Source organism: Benincasa hispida, chromosome 6 (genome assembly GCF_027475165.1).
Source record: "Benincasa hispida cultivar pf3 chromosome 6, pf3_genome.v1.1, whole genome shotgun sequence".
Classification (NCBI taxonomy): domain Eukaryota; kingdom Viridiplantae; phylum Streptophyta; class Magnoliopsida; order Cucurbitales; family Cucurbitaceae; genus Benincasa; species Benincasa hispida.
The window spans coordinates 16,659,487-16,674,979 of NC_143483.1; the positions used below are offsets into that span (position 1 = coordinate 16,659,487).

The 15,493-nt window shown below is 30.9% G+C and overlaps 2 protein-coding genes across 6 annotated transcripts; both read right to left on the reverse strand.

Annotated features, from left to right (window-relative positions):
• Positions 1-404: 404 nt before the first annotated feature.
• TRM18 (Phosphatidylinositol N-acetyglucosaminlytransferase subunit P-like protein) lies at positions 405-5,960 on the reverse strand. 5 transcript variants are annotated; one of them, XM_039033808.2, is made up of 5 exons: positions 5,395-5,960; positions 4,518-4,560; positions 2,608-4,332; positions 1,337-1,490; positions 405-1,247 (listed from the first exon to the last, which is right to left on the reverse strand). In XM_039033808.2, the coding sequence occupies exons 3-5, from the start codon at positions 4,252-4,254 to the stop codon at positions 601-603; spliced, it is 2,448 nt and encodes an 815-aa protein (XP_038889736.1). In that variant the 5' UTR covers positions 4,255-4,332; positions 4,518-4,560; positions 5,395-5,960; the 3' UTR covers positions 405-600. The 5 variants fall into 5 exon arrangements, with proteins under 5 accessions (XP_038889736.1, XP_038889740.1, XP_038889737.1 ...); XM_039033812.2 differs by having other exon boundaries at positions 1,343-1,490; positions 5,395-5,814; XM_039033809.2 differs by having other exon boundaries at positions 4,518-5,855.
• A 7,052-nt stretch (positions 5,961-13,012) lies between these two features.
• LOC120080119 (uncharacterized) lies at positions 13,013-14,371 on the reverse strand. The gene is made up of 3 exons (XM_039034683.2): positions 14,190-14,371; positions 13,970-14,075; positions 13,013-13,574 (listed from the first exon to the last, which is right to left on the reverse strand). The coding sequence occupies exons 1-3, from the start codon at positions 14,220-14,222 to the stop codon at positions 13,426-13,428; spliced, it is 288 nt and encodes a 95-aa protein (XP_038890611.1). The 5' UTR covers positions 14,223-14,371; the 3' UTR covers positions 13,013-13,425.
• Positions 14,372-15,493: the final 1,122 nt, after the last annotated feature.

The window sequence follows — 15,493 nt, forward strand, 5'->3', positions numbered from 1 at the left end:
ACTAACTTTTTAATGCAAATATTCATATAAATAACCGCATTCATTTGAGACTATAGGTTTAAATCCTATTTTGATCTTAAACTTTAAATTTTTATCTAATATAGTCCTTAAACATTTAAAACGTCTATAACTTCAATCTAACAGGTGGTGTAGCATCTAATTCAAAATAAATAAATATTTATTTGGCTAATGTGATGCAAAATAAAAAGTAGGGATTTTTATGATTGCCTTCTCCAACTTTAGTCTATCAAATTAGAGAGAGAATATCAAATGCTTGATCATAATTGTGAAACATAAGCTTTTATTGAAAGCCAGAAATTCACAAACAAACTAATAATTCAAACATATTTCCACTCAAGAATAGAAAATGTTTGAATTATTAAAATAGGATCAATCTGTCACACTTGACAACAATAAACTATGGTTCCACTCATGAATAAAAGAATACATCCTCTTCAAACACTTCAACTGGATCAAAACTGTTTCCTATACACAAATATATGACTCTCTTTTTAATAAAGAAAAAAAAAAAAAAAAAAGAACAGATCTCTATGTTTTTGTATGCTAATGTTTATCCATGACTGCTATAAATCATACCACTCAAAATAATTCAATGCTACCAAACTCAGCAACAAGCTCATTGACCAACAATCTCTCCAGTTCTCTACAAATAGAATCAATCTCATCTCCAAGATCTATCCATCCAATCTCCTTTCCAAATTGCTTATCTACTAAATCCTTATTCACTTCCCTTTCTTGGCTATCCAACAGGATCCATAGTTCTTCCTCGATCATTTCGTGGTTAAGCAATGGCCGAAATCTTCTCGATACAGGCTTTGCCCATTCCGGCACACCATCAAAAGATTGAAAGAGTTCTACTAACCCAGAATTTATCCTGTCAAAGAGAAGCTTTCTTTCTGATCTCCTCCAAGAATTTTGTTCCCCAAACTTCTTCTCTAAGGTCTCGAAGACTGCAGGGCTGATCACTTGATGTTCCTGATTGTGACATGAAACAGAACCCGTCTCCAGGCTTTTACAATGTAAGCTCGCCTCGCTCAATACATCAACAAGGTATGAAAAATCTCTACTATCTTTGAATTTGAATGTGCTCATAATGTCATCAATTTCATTAGAACTGCATATAGATCCTTCTCCACCATCATCATCACTTGATACAAATAAATCATGTCCTTCTGAGTTAGTTCCCGGGGAGTCCGACATCAGAAGTTCAAGTTGCATCATTAAATCTACAGCCAGAATATGTTAGATGAGTATGGAGAGAGTTTTCAAGAAGGAATGAACTTGAAAGCGAGAATATAGTAATAAGACAGGTCACCTCTACCGTTAATGCCTGGGGATTCAGAACTGAATAATGTTTCGTCTTTAAAAAGTGGTTCAAGGACTGAAACTGGACTAGGTTGAAAAGCCTCCTCCAAACTCACAATAGAATCTTGCTCTTTGCTAGGATAGTGTTCAAAGGGGAGACCTTCCTGCAATTTATTTATAGCTTAAGAAATATTAAACCATAAGGATATAGAAACTTGTTGAGGATAAAGAAGTCCTGGGGAAAACAGAAGAATGCCATTACAAGAAATATGGAAATACTCCAAGAAAAGATGTACTAACTACAAACAAGGACAGATACGAAGCACACATCATAAGAAAAAAAAAATGAATTCCTTGACACGGAAATGTGAAGACGACAAAACTTAGAAAATTTGTCTTTTTACTCGAGAAATTTTTTCATAAATGATCTGAAATTACAGAAGATTGAAAAAAGGTGTATGTATAGTTGGTACACATGGACTTTGAAAGATGTCAAATTGCCAATAAGCATAGAATGAAGTAGAACACTCGTGTAAATCTAGGTTATGAAATGTTCCATTTAATTAGAGTAGAAGTAAGAACCATATGCTTTGTATTGTAAAGAGAAGTCAAAATACACCCAGATGACCATCTTAAAATACATACAGCAGCTTGAGTACACTATTTTACCATGTCTAAAGCCCAAGCAATCAGAACCAAACCAAAACTATGAAATATTAGTAGCTACCTAAAGCACTTGATCTATTAAAAAACTTGAGACTAGTCCCTCAAATTTACACCAAGAGAATTTTTTTACACGAGAAAGTTAACTAATTCAGTTGAATTTCCAACTCACTTCCACAAGAGGGCATTTATTCTGACACCAAAGTTAATGGTGATTAGTCTTTTTGCATGCATCAAAAAGAAACTAAAGGCACATATATCTATAGCTTATAAACTTGCCTATGCATTTTATACCAACTTTGAAAGACACTCAAAGGTTCGTTGTGGGAGAAAAACAACTAAATTATTTTATTTCTCTTATCATAATTCTTTATGCCCACCTTCACTTGGAAGGTAGGCTTAAACCATTTAGCTTTGTCTGACTGTATGTTGCATAATTTAATAATAAATACACTCCTACTAGCCAGAAGTAAAATTAATTGACCAATTTCAGTAAATTAAAAGTTCATTAGCCAATAAGATTATAGAATACAAGACTGCATTAGAAGAGAGTATGCTCCTAAGTCCTATTCTACTTTCGTAATATTCTGAACAACTAAATGAGGGGAGATATGGAACCTGTTGAATAGAAGTAGCTTGATTTCCTTGTTTGACGGGAATGTTTTGTGTGCAGAAAACACCTTTACTCCTTGGTGATAGACAGTTTAAAGAATGCTGATCACAATGGTCTTTCTTCTCAACTTTGGTCTTCAGATCATCACCAACCATACAGTCATCATTGTCAACATGATCACTTGCTGAATCAGGGCAAGGAAAAATCTTCAATTTCTTAGAGCTTAATTTCAAGCTAGGTTCTGAAGCATCCTTTTTATTGGAACTTCTATTTGATGGCTTGCATTGTAGCCAAGCACCAGGACCTTCATGCTTTAAGAACCATGTATTACGAAGGGCCTCGTATCTGCTTCTGGTTCTAGATCTTGTAGTCACTGCAGAAGTAGAATCAAATCTCAATCTATGGGAGTTTTTACAGAGCTGATCTAGTCTCTTAACCTTCCAGCTCAAGCACAGGGGACTACCAGAATGAAAATGTTCCTTATTTGAACAAACATGCTTCTGGAAATCAAACTTGACAGGTTTGCAATTCAAATCACTGGGCAACGATGCAAAATGAGGCAATGTAGGCATTTCATTCATTTGCCTACCCTGTGTAGATGGCAACAAGTTCTCAGTCTTCCTTTGTTCTTCTGTGACTTTCTCCCTGGATTCTCTGGCCTTGTATGACTCAACTGAAAAGAAGCAGGAATGCTTGTATTTCGCTGTCCAATTAGATAAACTGGGGGAAGAATTCCTTCTGTACTTGGTTTCATTTCTGCACACATCGTCATATATGGTTCCTAATCTTGAGTTCTTCAAATGCAAATTAACAAAACCGTGCCTCGTTGTTCTCCTACTTTCATCCAGAATACTTGAAACTTGAGATGATTGCTTGATGGGCTGTAGTGCATACTCCATAGTCCTTTGATTTTCTTTAGCAATATTCTTTCCATTTTGAGCAATATTCTTTCCATTTTGAGAACTAAGACAATCTTTGCATTTATCATTAACTAAATGTGAGCCTCTCAAAGAAGTTGGTGAAGAGGAAGAAAAACATAGCTTATCTCTCCACTCTAACAAAGGTCTTGAAGACTTCAAAAAATCTAGATCCTCTGACGAGTGTGTCTGCCCTAGTTTCCTGTCCTTCAATTTAGTGCCTGCATCATTATTTCTTTCTGTCGAACTATAATGTTCTTTTGAAACACTTGGTCCATTTTTGGCCTGGTTGAATATAGAATTTTTTCCTCTTGTAGGTCTTGGTGAGATGTCCATAGAATCAAGAACCTCTGGTAAATTTTGAAAATCCTTTGAAGTCTGTATCACCTTACCTGTTGAAAAGTGCTTTTCAGTCATGATGGTGTGTCTTGTAAGTGGCATACATCCTGCTGATAAACTAGAATCCGCCTTCTCCCATTCCCATAACTCGTTGCAGCGGCTAAAGTTATTTTCTACTTTGAAAGAATTGAAGAGTTCTGTTGGCTCTTCAACTGTCATCCTAAATGGATGACATCTGGAGGGGTATTTCTTCTTTGAGATTCCAATGGATGCAACCCTTTGTAAGTAATCATCAGAAAGAACTTCAGAATGCCTTGGAGCATGATGCTGAGGTTGCCGCTCATCAAAGCCCATCAATGCTTCAAGAACACTAGTTGTACACTGTCTGAGTTCCATCTCGAGAAACTCTACCGACAAAACTTTATGGTCGACAACCACCGACCTCAAGTAGTTTACTGAGAATAAAATTATTGTCTGCAAAAATCCATTAAGAATATTTCAGGTAAAGGAGGAAAAGAGAGAGAGAGAGAAGTTCATGTGCCTTAAGTTCAAGAACCAATTGTCCCCTTTTGAGACATAAAGCTGATTGCAGATTATTAACTACCAAGGTGAATTATATAAACGTATCAATTACAAAAGCAGAATATTGAAAAGCTTACTTTATCTTCCCGTGATTTCTAGGTTCCTTAATCTCTCTACTTCCTGAATACGGTAACAGTACATTTTAATGAGCTTTAGAAGTGATTAATATAAAATTAAAAGCAAAGGAAACAAATGTACTTGTGTAAAAGAGAATAAATATATAGCATAATCAAAAGAACAAGAGCATTATAAGGAGTATTTCTCAAAGAACTACATATTCCTTTTATGGACACCCCCCCCCCCCCCCCCCCCCAAAAAAAAAAAAAAAAAAAAAAAACAGTAGCCTCCCAGTCCCAGACTACATAATTACATATAAGCTTATCGCTATTTTTATCCATAATTAGAAAACAATTCTGTTTTTTCCACCATAGCCAACAAAAAGAAGTTCTAAAAGAGAAAATAAAACTGATAAGAAGAACCAACTAAAAAACAGAAGTTTCATCCAATCCAATCCCATAAATGAGAAGAAATGAACCATTCAGATTCAGATAAATAAATATAACACAGCAAGGTCTGAAGTAATCAACCTGTGAAGAAAAGAAATCATTTCGAACACCTTATTTCTGGTCAGCAATCATTGGAGTAAAAGAAAAAAAAAAAAGGAAAACAAACATAAAGTAATTCATTAATGAAGGCATCAACATGCTGTCATAATATCAAATTAATGGTTAGAATAACAATTCCAATTCACAATCTACAAATTCCCAGCGACAACAATAAAACAAAATCATTAAAACGCCATAAAAAGCATAGCCCACTTGATTAACAAAAGCAACAAAAAAAAAAAAAGGCAAACCCAGAAGCGTAATCATTGAACTTGGTTTAAATAGTAACACAAACATAGAAAAAAACCCAGAAATCAAATAAACACAAAGACAACGAAGAAATTCAAACCTTCCTTCAAAACCCTTCGCATCAAAACGCTGATCTTAGGTTTACCACACAAAACTTCCATAATCTGCAACAACAAAAAGAGAAAACTAGAGAAACCTCCAGATCATTCTAAAGAGGCACCAATAGATCAATCAAGTCGAAACCCACTTCCTAAATTTGCTGATATGAACAAAAAAAGAGAACAAACCGACCAAATGGCAAAGAAAGACGCAATTGAATCGAAAGGATTTGAAGTCAAACACAGGAATTGAAAACTTTTGGTTGTTAATAATGGTGAAAAAGGAGAAAACCCCAGAAAGTGAAGTCGGCGGAGGAAATCTGGAAGATGGGTAATCGATGTTTTTGGTTGCTAAACGATACTGAAAGTTAAGGGAAAGGAAAGAGGCGCGATGGTGAAGGGAAAATGATGGGAAATCATATAACAGTGTGAAAGTTTAGGAATTTGATGTATTCGGAATTTTGGGTATTTCTTTTTTGCTATCTTTTTTATGATTTTATGATTGTCGTATTCGGATTCAGAAAATTACGCGCCAACTTATGCACTTGCGCTTGTCAGCAACTGCACCATCGTCGCTCACGATTCATTTCACAGAAATATAAGCATTTTTTTTTCACTAAATATTAAACATTTGATTTCCCTTTTATCCGTATTAAATAATTTATAATTCACGTAAATTTAATTAATTTAGATTTTAAAAATTAATAATTCAGTTGAATTTTACTAGTTTACAATTTGGTTAATTCTAATATTTGATTTAAAATTCAAAATTTTATCATTAAAAAATAAAAATTTTATTATTCATGTAGATAAAAAAAAAAAAAAAGATTTATCACTCACATGGATTTTATTTTCAAATTATGTTTTATTAATTTGAAATCTAAGTTATCTCTATAAATAGATAAATTCAACCCCTCATTTTTCATCGGGTATCTTTATTTTTGTTTAAATTTTACTTACCTGCTGCAATTGTTCTCTTTCAAGTATTGCTTCAGATATCTCTTCTAAATCTAGAAGAAATATCATCTTTTATTTAATGTATATCTTATATTTCAAAACTTTTCTCACTTTTCAATTTTGGAAAATCATATAGAGTGATTTATTGTATTTTTTTATATGTGTTCGTTTTTTTTTTCTATTCATTCACCTATTGATCTTTAAGTATTGAAGTGGGTGGAGAGAAAATACCTTGATTTTGAGATTTAATATGTTTGATAAATTTATTGGTCGATATAATGGCTAAGAAGAGTGTGATTGATTGTTTTAGTGTTTTTGTAGTTTTTTTCTTTTACTTTTTAATTTTTGTATATGCACAAGGGTTATGATAGTTTTTACTATTTTTACGTACTTTTTTGTATTTTCTTTCTTTTTTTTAGAAAAATTTGAAATAAAATTAATTTTGTAAAATCAAATTAAAATTTCAAATTATATATGATGTAAGACTAGGTTAAAACCGTTTGGTTGTCAGGTTTTCTACATAGGAATTGGTACAGGTATCCAATTCCATGTTTATTTCAAGTTTTTTATTCCCTTCCAAAATTATGGGTTTTCTTTTTTTCTCTAGCTAATTAATCGATTAATTAATATTAATTTAACAAAAATTATATAAATATTTATTTTAATAAATCAATTATGATATATTAAAATATTTACTTAATAAAAAATTTATTAAATGAATGGAATTATTTGTTACATAAATTATTAATTTATTGACTAATAATATTTTAAATATATTTAATTAGTAAATTAGGATTAATTAAATTTAGTTAGTATTAAACTCCATTTTCAATAATAATAATTTATTATTTTATTACTTTTTTAATAATCAAGAAATGTATGGAGATTATTTATTGTAATTATTTTTTATTACTCCGTTCATTATTAACATATTATATTTACAAAGTATTCGTTATTAATATATCATATTTTTATCTCATTTTCTTCAACTTTTATATAATATATTGTCCATTTAAATATATTTTATCATATTATTTAATTAAAAGTAAATTTACTAGTGTTGAGCTTTATTAATAATAAAAATGATTAAGTGTTAGATTATAATTAGTACGACGTTTAATAAATATATTAACTAGTTAATTTGAATTATAAATTTATTAAAATATTTATAGTTATGATTAAAATATTGAATATTTATAATTATAAATATAATCTTCAAATATTTATAATTAAAATTATTATTGATTCATAATTAATTATTTTTTTATCGATATATTGAATATTATTTATTCTTTAAATTATTAATCTATTACAATTATAATAAGATTTTCATGCTTAATTTTATAAATTAAATACACAATTTTGAAAATTAGAAGTAATATTGCGACTTTTGAATTAATTTTTTTTTAAATATATGGCAAAATTCTAGGGTATTTCTTCGCAATTAACCTTTGTTTCCATTTTGGATTTTGTTTTCAGTTTTGTGGTTTTTAAAATTTATATTTATATTTTTAAAAATTTTAAATTATGATGTTTCGCTCTTTTAAAAAACGAATTTCTAGTAAAATTCTGGAAACAAAACATATTTTTTTTTTTGTAAATTATGTTAAATTCAAGGCACTGAGGATAATCATTTTGTTTAGTTGTCGGTTTTTGAAATTTGTATTCTAATTGACAACAAGAACGTAGCTTAACTGACATAATGTTCATACTATCATTCTCGTGGTTTGAGGTTCGATTCTCCCACTCTACGTTTTAATTACAATATCTTTCAAAAAAAAAAAAAAAACAATTGTATTCCAATTAATTGTAATTCTTCGCTTTCTTTAAAAAAAAAAAAGGGCTCATCTTTTTAAGTTTTGATCCGATTTTAAAAAGAAAACTACTTTTTTTTAGTTCTTAAAAAACAAAATTTTGATGAATAGAAAAAATATCAAATTATTTACAGAAATAGTATAAAAAAATACTAATAGATATTGATATACTTCTATCAGTGTCTATTAAAAAGATTAAAATTTTGATATTTTATGTAAATAGTTTTTCTTATTTTTCTATTTTTGAAAATATCCTTTTTTAAAAATCGACTTCGTTTTTTATAATATTAGTAGAAATTGGATAACTTTTACAAACTTCACTTTAAAAAAATAAAATATCGAATAATTATCTAATGGGACATGAACTTTCATGGTTGTGTCTATTTAGTTCTAAACTTTTAAAACTGTATAATAACTCTTTAAACTCTCAATTTTGTGTCAAACAAGTTCCTAAACTTTATATTTTATATCTAATATATCCTTAAACTTCTAGATTTTTTTATTAAAAAAAGACTTTACCTTTTCAAATTATAACATGAAGTATGAGAATTTAAATCTCCAACTTTAGAAGAATGAGTTACGCTATGTTAGCACAAAAATAAATGTCGACATTCTCTTTCTAAATTTGAAATTATATTCACACTATTTATTCTAAGATTATTATATATCCTTTTCAATAAATATTAACTTTGAATGATTAAATATAATTATTGAAAAGACAAAGTTTAAATTCCAATCACTAAGGGACTCTTTGAGAGGTTGGAATGTAATTAAGATTACTAAAAATCAGAAGAGTGTTATAATTGTCTAACGAAAATAGGATTGAGAATGAAGATTGAGTTCAAACTATCGAAACAAAATGAGTTTAATATTGTAAACCAGGTCCAAAATGCTCGATCTAAATATGAATTTTGATTGTATCACAATTAAATCCATTCCATTAAATTTAAATTTAAATTTTTGTTTTCTTTTAGGTACGATTTTGATGTTTCCACTCCTCAATTTGCACGCGCACTCACTGGATGTGGGTGGCTGGGGTGGATAAGCTTAGTTGTCATGGCGTGGACGTATAAAAACGAGGAGTGGAAATGAACAGAAATAATTTTTATAATTAATATTCGGACATGATTTGTCCCATCATGCATGAACCTTTGACCTAAACTAAGGCTTTTTTTTAAAAAATAATATAAATAATTTAATAATTTAATTATTAGATTAACACCTAATACACTCTAGATTTTGTCTTATTCATTATAATGTTTATTTATTGATTGTATTTTCTTTAAACATAAAATATTAGGGTTTGATTGATTTGGTAGAGGAAAATAAAATATTATATAACTTTTTTTGTAATATTTATTAATCAGTTTCTTGGGTTACTAAGTTTGCCTATAAATCTATTTAAGCACGCAACTACATATATATATCTCAAAGAAGGATCGTTTTTCAATAGATTTTGAGTGAATTCATGGCCACGGTGGAGAAAATAATAATAATTTAATTTGATTTGTATAATATATTTTTAGAAAAAAATAATGAAAATCAAATAAATAGTATAATATTTTTATTAATATGAGTATTTTTTCCCCATGTTCCCGTCTTCTTCTATTTCTCTCCACATATTTAGTAAGAATTATGTGGTGTTTTTTCCTTGTCACTTTAGTGAAAAGAAAAATGTTTATTCCAATGGTTCTTATTTAAAATGAAATTAAGTGAAAATAGATATGTGAAAAGATAAAGAAGAGGAAAAAATAGAGAGCGGTTGTAATAATTCCTTAGTCTTCACTATTCAATTAAGGAGAAAAGTAGAAGCACGTATCACAATGGTAAAAAGGCTAAAATATAGTAGAATAATAACTAAGATTAAAGCTGTAAAATAATATAAAATAAATCATTTAACAATATAAGTCATCCATAAAAAGGTTTAAATTATGATACACTTATTAATTTAATTGATACAACTCTAAAGTTATAGGAATATAAAGTGATTCTTTTTCTTTATTGGTTACAAATACTACTTTGGTCAATATATTTTATGTTGTATCATTTTTTATCCTTGTACTTTCTACAAATCTTAAATTTAATTCATATACTTTAAGTAAATCTTAAATTTAATCGTCAAAGTTATTATCATTATTATTATTTTGGTTGAAGTTAGCTAAATAATAAAGAAATTGTGAATTAGGATTCTCAATGTTTTGGAGGAAAAAAAAAACAATATAAATTAATGTGAATCGGTTACAATATCGATAAAAGTAACAATAACTATGATAGATTCATAATTCTTCTACTGTGACTATAAGAATACCAATAACCATAATGATATCTCCTAGTGAGTCCCGCGTAATCAACAAACCCAACCAAATTGATCACCCTCAGCTTTGCAATCAGATTATGTTCGTTGATTACAGATTTAATTGTGAGCATCACTTTTCATTACGATTAGGTGAACAACAACAAATGTAATTATATGAGACCCACTTTTTAGATTATGATTATATTTTGAGGAAAATAAGTGTGGCTTAAACAGAAATTGCAATTATATATATAACTAATCCATCCAATTTATCATCCTAATCCTCAATATTCAAGTACTAATTTCTTTGTTAAGCTCAAGCTATATATATATATATAGATCCATATGTTTATAACATCTTACTCTTATACTACAGATTTTTACCGTTTACAAATCCATACACTATCTAAGCATACAACTAATCAATAAATCGTACAAAATTCAACTAATGAAACAATCAAAGACCAAATTGTATAGTCAAAACTTGACAAAGTAAATATAAGAAGTTTAAAACAAGTTGTAGGTCTTAAAAAGCAATGAACTTTCAGCTAACTATCATTATTGATTTTACTGTTTGTCCAATTTAAAGAATTCAATTTAATCAAATTGAAAGTAAAATGTCAAAACTTGACAAAGTAAATACAAGGATAAAACATGAAATTTCAATGAGGTAAATCATTCACTGCAATCATTCTTTTTTAACTTTTACACATACTTTAGTTCTTATATTTCAAGTTGTTCTATCCACGCCCCTTCAACTGCAGTGCAGAATTCCTTTACTGTTATCACTGCTTCAAATATCCAAGTAATAATTTTTTGATCACTCGGTTTACCAACACCAGAAGGATATAGTATTAGGGGTGTTCGTGGGTTGGGTTGGGTTTAAGGATATTTTAGGCCCAATCCTATGGATTGGTTTGTGTATTTTTCTAACCCAAACTAACTCTTATTAAATTATGAACCCGAACCAAACCAACCCATAAAAAATGGGTTCAGTTGGTTCGGTTCCATTGGTTCCCTTAAAAAAAACTTGGAATCACCAATAAAAAACACATAAGATTCCACAATCTACAACAAGAACGATATCCAAAATCTATATAAATAAAACAAGTCTCCAAAATTCACAAGAAAGACCATAATGTCTATAAAATTCAAAATATAGGCAACAATGTTTTCAAATGTCTACAAAATCCATAAGTAAGACTATAATGTCGGGTATTCATGGGTGGGGTTGAAAGACTTTTTAGATCCAATCCAATTGTTTAGGTTGTAAATTTGTTCAACCCAAATAACATTTATTAAAAAATGAACTCAACCCATAAAATTAAAATCAATATATGTATAAATAATTGTGTTATAAGTAAGAAAAAAATATATTTTAAAGTTAATAATAAATTCGGGTTGGTTGGGGTTGGTCTGGATTATATTAGGTGAACTCATGAACCAACCAAATCCATAAAATTTTCATTTATTTGAACCCAACCCAACACAAACCGCACGGATTGGATTGGATTGACCGGTTTTTTCAGGTCAAGGGATTTTTTGAACACCCTTAAGTAGTATCTGTGACTAAAAATAAAGTTTATATGATTCTACATCTACATTTTTGTTAAAAGTACAATACAGGAACATGTGGAACCAAATAATGAACATAAATCAACAACAATCAGTATAAAGAAGAGACTAGAAAAAGATTTAAATTCACAATATCCAATGTCCATGTTTTGAAGTATCTATTTTTTTAGATTTTATTTTTGGATGTGCGTGCCCCCTTGGAAGGGGTCACACTAAAGTAAATTTTTTGAAAATTTAAGTCCAATCGCAACCACCCTTTATCCCACCAGCCCATTTTATTTAAAACCCCACCCAAAATCCTAGTAGCCCAAAAGTAAAAGATAAAATTAATGTATCGTATTTTAGTTTTTTAAAAATTGTTTAGTTTTTATGATTTTGTGCTTCTTAGTTCATTACCTAATCATATTTCGAAGAGATTTGTGATACATGAACGTGATCTTAAAGGAAATTCCAATGATATTCCCCCCTTAAATTCAAAATAGAAAATGCTATTCATGAATGAATGTGAGAAAATGATTCTAAAATAATTCCCATAAATCTAATAATCATATTATTGACTCTAATGGCCATCTATTCTTGACTTCCACCATCATTGAAGTGAAAAAACAAAATCATAATACGTAATCTAGAGGCATTAGAACAACCCGCTACCCATGTTGCAAGTCAATGATATCAGACTCACAAACAGAACTACATGACCCATATAGCAGAATCTTGTGGTGGGGGATTGTAAAGAGTATCGAAGTAGATAGTGGTTGGCCCACACATAAGCCCAAGTGCAATGCTTTCCTCCAGGCATATTCACCGCAAGCTTCACGTTCTCTAGTAGAGTAGAATTAAGTAGAGAAGGGAGGGTATTGACTATGAACCCGTGACTAAAAGAAAGCCATACATATCGCCTTCACTCTCACCCAGAAAAAAAGAAAAAAAAAAAGAAAAAAAAAAAGTTCACGATTTGAACAAGAATAGACCAAGTAGTCCCCACAAATGAATGTTTGCTTCATTTATTAGTTCAATGCAAGAGGCCGTTTGCCTACGCTAATAAGACAAAGGGGGAAAAGGAAAAGAAACCTCTCCCTATGTAGAATGAAGCATTAAACTTCAAGATAAAGCAACATCCAATGGTTATTTTCTAGTTGATATCTTCAAGTAAATATATATTGACATGGCACAATATGACTGGTTAAGTAAAAACAATACCTATTTATAGCACCTAGGGGGAGATTACTATAGGTTGGGGACCATGTACTCTATGCTCATTTCCGTATGTGGTCAATTATTCATGGGGACCTCATTAAACATATTCTCTATGTAACGAGTTTGTCTGATTGTAATGATAAGTTTTGAAGTACGAACCAGAACTCAGAGGCAAGATCGTTTTCATGGCAGGCTTAGTTTTTAGGGTCCCCTTTGCTGGAATCCGATATCATCTTTTGGATCATTTGGCTTGTGTCTTCCTCGGACATTCTGTCACTGTTGTTATGGGTTTGTGCATATGCTTCAAAGAATTCCTTGTTTTCCTTCTCTAATTCACTCCATACTGTATTAGAAAGAAAACACTCTGTATTAATGTTGAACGGTTTAGGTGAAATATCCATACATAATACAAATATAACATAACAAACATTTGCATATGTTTGATGAGATGGAGGAACAAAGAACCATCATTTCATCTAGAAACTTGCAACTCAAGTTTTTAAAAAGCATTATTGAAATTTGAACTATGTACTTGACTGAAAAAGGCCAACTAATATATACTCTTTGTAGTCTAGTTGTCTGGCGATTCCTTCATGCATGATTCATAAAACCCATCACGACCGTATCTTTAGATTCACATCGTCACAACTATATATTTCGAACTCAAAAATAGAATTGTACAACCTATAGAATAGATCCTATTCAAGTAAGGTCGTGAATATATCTAAGAGGGTTTACCTGTGGACGTGATGATAGGTTTAATATCTGCATGTTTGGAGAGGGCATCCATGCACTCTTCTTTTGTCATGTGGAAGATGAGACACTTCTCTATGAGGTGCTGCACCTATAGAAAAAAATTTGACTGCCATCACTAGATTCGCTACCAAGAATATTAATGCAAATGGAATGGATTTAAAATCATAAAATGAAAATAACCAAACCAAAAATTTCAAAGTACCATATGTATGTATGAAGCAGAAGAATCTGCCATGTTTTTTTATAATCAGAAAAACCTCTGATATTGATATCCTACTGCTTGAGCAAGAAAAATGAGATATTTGATATAGAGAGCAAGAGAGTTGATGCTTGTAAGTGATCAACTCATATGGGGAACACTACAGCTATAGCATTATAATAATGTTAGCCAAACTAGTCTTTGAATAAATGCAGGGACGAGGTAGGAGGGGCCAGCAGTCCCACGTGAGAGATGGGTGATCATTGGTTGGGAAGAGATTAGAGGAGATTTGTGAATGAGAATATCTTTGTCTTCACTATGCGTCATTAGAGACTCCAATCCACGTGAGTGGGGCCGGAGACAATTGAAGAATCCTCCAAGCAGACAAAACCTATAACCTCTAGCAACAAGGTGGAATCCTCCAAACTAGTCCTTTGGCTACACCATTTAGAAAGCACCACTTTACAAACATTGCAGGCCCATTTTCAAGTCCTTCCAATGAATAGGAATGGTTATTTTTCTGGAGTTGTCATACCCTCCTTATCGTGGCATGCTCTAATTGGTTCTTACTCCTGCCACATTGTCAAGACTGATGTTCAAAAACGAACTTATATGTAGTAACTGCCACCAGATTGAGCATAATTGCAAATGCCTGTCAGCCTACGGATTCAAATTCATTGCAGATTCAGAGGATACAAATGTAAGGTTTACAAATGGATGCAGTTTATTCTTCCCAGTTGAGGCAAGCGTAAAACTATCAACTTGATCAAACTCCTTCACAGTCTTTGGATTGGTTTCTCCTCTTCTTTTCTTTTCTTTTTTTTTCTTTTGAAAAAAAGAGAAGTAATTGTTTACTGTGTAATGAAGAATGGAACAACCTGTGCGATATTCATCTTGGGGGGGAGTCAAGAGGGGAAAGTCAAACGGATGCAGTTCTCTCTCTCTATCTATTATTAATGATTTTTTATATCCACAAGTGTCCGGATCAACTTATGCGCACCTTGACTATTCTCACGGGACAACCTGCTTACCTCTACAACATTTGGGTGTTAAGAAATCTCGTAAACTATTAGATCCTAGGTAATTACACACCGTGGATCGAACCCTATGACCTCTTAGTCCTTTATCAAGATCATACCCCCTATTTACCATTAGACAAACCTAATTTACCACTAGGTAGCAAACAGATGCAATGCTAAATCTAATACATTCAGAATTAGAAAAATCATTTGGACATAAAGGGATTGATCCATGACATTTCTCCTAGTTCTTGATTTCTCATTTTTCTTTGAGCACAAGTTTGAGAT